At 59.5% G+C, this 4,335-nt stretch overlaps 1 protein-coding gene across 1 annotated transcript; it reads right to left on the reverse strand.

The window, feature by feature from the left end:
• Window positions 1-1,669: 1,669 nt before the first annotated feature.
• Window positions 1,670-2,314, reverse strand: LOC104408678 (claudin-4-like). The gene has a single exon (XM_010018344.1). It carries the CDS (start codon window positions 2,312-2,314, stop codon window positions 1,670-1,672), a length of 645 nt encoding a protein of 214 aa, XP_010016646.1.
• Between the last annotated feature and the right edge of the window lie 2,021 nt (window positions 2,315-4,335).

The following is a 4,335-nucleotide window of genomic DNA, read 5'->3' on the forward strand; positions in this document are numbered from 1 at the left end:
AGGTGGAGCACTGGGAGAAGGCCACCTCCGAGGAGGAGAGTACCCGGGGCACCGGCTACATCTCTGGCGTGGTGTATGTCTATCGGAAATGCCCCGTGCCCCCCCTCGAGGAGGGCTGAGAGCCAACAGGCTCTGGGCTGGGGGTGAGCACTTGGCCCCTTGTGAAACCCAATCCCGGAGCAGGGCAGCTGCTGGGGGGTGACAGCGTTTTGGGGACTCTCCGCATTCCCTTCCCTGGCTCCTTCCCCCCGAAGTCTGGGCCCTTGGGACCTTGTGGGCTTCTCAGCATGGGGAGGGGCTCCTGGGCTCTGACGTTCAGGTGCTGTCCCCAACACCGTGAGATCTCACAGACCCACCTGGCTGTCCAGAGCCATCTCCAGTCCAGGACGTCTTCTCCCGCATGCCCACCTCTCAGCCCTCATGGTCAAACTCTGGATCCTTCTTCATCTTCCCCACCCCAGACCCCCGTGGTCTTTACCTGGGGACTGCTGGAGGAGGGTGCTGTGGTTTCTCATCCTTGTACCTCCCAGGAGTTAACCCAGTGCACCCTGAGGTGCAAGAGACCTCCACACCCAGACCAGGAGCTGCTGTGCCAAGATGACACCCAGCCAGAGAACTTTTCCAAGTGCCACATTGGCCTTTCATCCCACAGCAGCTGCTTAAGTCTCTCATTTTCCTACAGCTTGTAGTTAATGGTCTGTTTGGGAAATGAGGCTGGAAGGGACCTGAGGAGCCACCCAGCATCTCCTGCCAAGCCTGTTCCCCAAGCCCCTTGCCATGCTGCCTCCACTCTTCCTCCTCCACTGCTCCCTTGGGAAGTTTTTTACCCAAATCTCTTGCTGGGATATTTCTTTTTTCCTTTGTCTGTTCCCCCACACCTGTTCCTGCTCGTCCTGTTCCCATGGCCCTGGGGAACATGTTACTTCCTCTCAGGAGCTCTTCTGGCTGTGTCTATCCCCATCTCCCACCCAGAGCATCCCACACCTCCCAAACTTATGCTTCCCATGGCTCTTGTCACTCCTCCATATTGCCCCCCCACACCAGGTCTTGGGGTGCCCACACCCATCATGGGTAGCTGCCCTGCTCCCCTTTCCCCCCTCTTTGTCACCAGCACTGTCCCCTGAGCAGCTGGGGCTTGTGGCTGATCCCATCCCTGCACTTGGCTGTTGAATAAACCCCTTGCCTGCCCGCTGCACATTGTTCCTGGAGCAATGGGGCTGTGGACCCTACGAGGAGGGCAGCCAGGAGCCAGGGAGAGGGGGGTTGGCCTTTTTCTGGGGTCCCCTCCTAGTCCCTGGGGGCCCAAAGGATGGAGCTCTGGGAGCCTGGTGTCCCTCCATACCCCTCTTGGCTCTCAGCACCCTCTCCCTGCCTCAGTTTCCCTGCTGGGAGCACTCACAGAGCACCCAGCCTCATTGTTGTCACGTCCTCCCTGCATTGCGCCGCTTCAGAACCAGCCCAGGCAGCATCAGTGGCACCAAGATGTTTATTGCCCATGGGGAGCACAGCCCCTGCAAGCTGGGGAAGGGGATCCGTGAGAGGGACCATGCTGGGGGTGCAGCAGCATGGGGATAGGCAGGAGAAGGCAGCACATGGGCACGGGCTGGGTTGTGCAGGCAAGATGGGGATAGTGGTGCTCTCCCTTGGGCAGGCACCCGGGCATGGCAGCTCACACATAGTCTTTCATGGCGTAGCCCATCGGGCTGCAGGTTTTCACCGCTCTGTACTTCTTCTGGTAGGGGTCCTGCTGGGACGGGGGTCCTGAGCAGCACAGGATGCCCCCACCAAAGAGCTGCAGGGCACTGGAGGCCCAGCCAATGTAGAGGGCAGCTCCCAACTCTCTCTTGAGGGCCTCGGGTACCATGGGGTTATAGAAGTTGCTGACGATGCTGTTAGCAGACCAGGAGACAGGGATGAGGAGCAGGATGCTGGCCAGGACAAAGGTGGCACCCGCCACCACAGAGATCTTGGTCTTGGTGCTCTTGTCATCCACACAGCGGGTGCAGTCTGCTCCTGAGATGGCAGTGAGGAAGGCAAAGAAGGCCACAAAGATGGAGGTGACCACCAACGCACGAGCTGCTTGCAGGTCGGAGGTGAGCTCCAGGAGGGAGTCATAGCCCTTGCACTGCAACTGCCCCGTGCTTTCGTACACGCAATTCATCCACAGCCCTTCCCAGAAGACCTGGGCCACCACGATGTTAGAGCCTATGAAGGCTGTCACCTTCCACATGGGCAGTGCGCAAGTGAGGATGGAGCCGAGCCAGCCCAGCACAGCCAGCATCAGCCCAGCCAACTGCATCGTCACGGTTGCCATCAGCACCTGTGGGGACAGTCACAGCCATCACCTGCACGGCCACAGTCAGGGGCTTCCCGAAGAGCGGGGACATCCTGCTGGGTGCGCCCTGTTCCCATCTGCATGGGAATGGCTGCAGACCAGTGATGGGACATGTGCGACATGGGGCATTGATGGCAGGTTATGTTGACCTGCCTGGGAACACCACGGCATGGGGAATTGCTGCAGGATGGCATGAGGACACCATGGGATGTTGCTACAGGTCAATATAGGGACACCTGTGGCAGTACACACTCAGGTCCTGAGGAGGCCAAAGTGCAGGAGCCCCCATGTGTCGTGGAGCCCAGACAATGTCCCCACAGCTCAGGGCAGTCCTCTGCCATTGCCCCGTCACCACCAGGACAAGTGCATGGCCAGTGTCAGGGAGTGAATGGCTTCTGGGGAGCAGGATGATGGGCTCATTGTGTCTATTCTGGCATGCTCCGACCCCACATCCTGCTGTGCCCATCCCCTCCCCTGCTCCACCACTGGTGCTTCAGCCTCCTTGGCCATAACAAGGACATGGTACATTACATAAAAATAGACATTATGAAGAAGCTCTTCCCTGTGAGGGTGCTGAGGCGCTGGCACAGGGTGCCCAGAGAAGCTATGTCTGCCCCATCCCTGGCAGCGTTCAAGGACAGGGTGGCCACAGGGGCTTGGAGCAACCTGCTCTAGTGGAAGGTGTCCCTGCCCGTGGCAGGGTGTTGGAACTGGAGGAGCTTTAAGGTCCTTCCAACACAAACTAGTCTGTGATTGTATGACTTTATGAGCATCACGCTGGGGGCCACAGGCAGCCTCTGCCCTCACCACGGCACCGTCTGCTCCCTGTTCAGGGCAGGTTTTGCTTTGCCCTTGGCAGCCACGCTGCAGCACCCTTTGGACCCGGGATTTCCTCTCTGGGGTGCTGGAAATGGGTCAGAGGTCAGGCCTGCCTCCAAGCCCGGCTGTGCTGCTCAGCACTTTCAGCGATACCTGAATCCTTCATGCTGGGAGCAGCACCGAGAGCCCCAGTAAGAGGCTACGGAGCCCAAGGTCATGCAGGCATCACCCCTCTAAGAGGGGTGGCCAGTACGGGAAGGGGGGATACACCGGACACACCAACAGCTCCAGCACGGTCACACACAGACACCATGGACCCTGGCTCAGCCCAAGTCCCCGCTCAGCCCCGCATGGAGCAGAGCCCAGTACTGCCATGGGGCAAAGTACACCCATGGGTGCTTGCGCCTGTGCTCAGCAGCTGCAGCCAGCGGAGTTTTTATGAGCTCCGAGCAGCAGTGGGGTATCGGCCGAGCCTGGCACACCCTGCGGCGTGCACGGCAGGTTTCATCCTCCTTTCTCTGGTCCCAGTTTCAGTTTCTCCCATGTCTCCTTCCCTATTGCAGTGCTGCTCCTTCCCCAGCACCTTCCATCCCTTGGCATCCTGATGGATACCCAGCATTGGGACTTTGCCTCTCCTGGTCCATGAAAGCCCCTTCGGACAAAAACTAAAGTCCCTCTCCTCAAGAAAAGGAGCCTCCAGGGGACCAGGATGATGGGAAGCCATCCCAGGCACCCTTCCCCAGCCAGCAGGACCTGGACCACGAGAGACACCCAAAATGGGGTGCATGACTGCCTGCAGCAGGGCAAGTGCTGGATTTCTGGATCCTGGCAGGGATGCTCGCAGGAGCATCACACTGACATTTCCACCCAGCCACCAGCACCATTCCCATTCCAGGGAAGGGGGAGCTGGGAGCCCTCAAGCCCCCACACCCAGATGAGATGCCCAGAGCCAGGCAGCCAACATCACCCCACATCCCAACATCACCCCACATCCCAACATCCCCTGAGGCAGAGGGAAGGATGTTCCCAAGTCTGTACCCCAGCACAGCTTGCTGTGCCGAAAGCAAGATAGGCAAAACACCTGGCATTGCCCACACCAGCCCCAGGGTGCTCCCAGCCAGGGCTGTCAGGTGGCCCCAGGGCCAGCACACCCCAATTCGCCCTCACTGGTGCCCATCACC

This window comes from Nestor notabilis, unplaced genomic scaffold (assembly GCF_000696875.1).
Source record: "Nestor notabilis isolate BGI_N333 unplaced genomic scaffold, ASM69687v1 scaffold27367, whole genome shotgun sequence".
In the NCBI taxonomy this organism is placed as follows: domain Eukaryota; kingdom Metazoa; phylum Chordata; class Aves; order Psittaciformes; family Psittacidae; genus Nestor; species Nestor notabilis.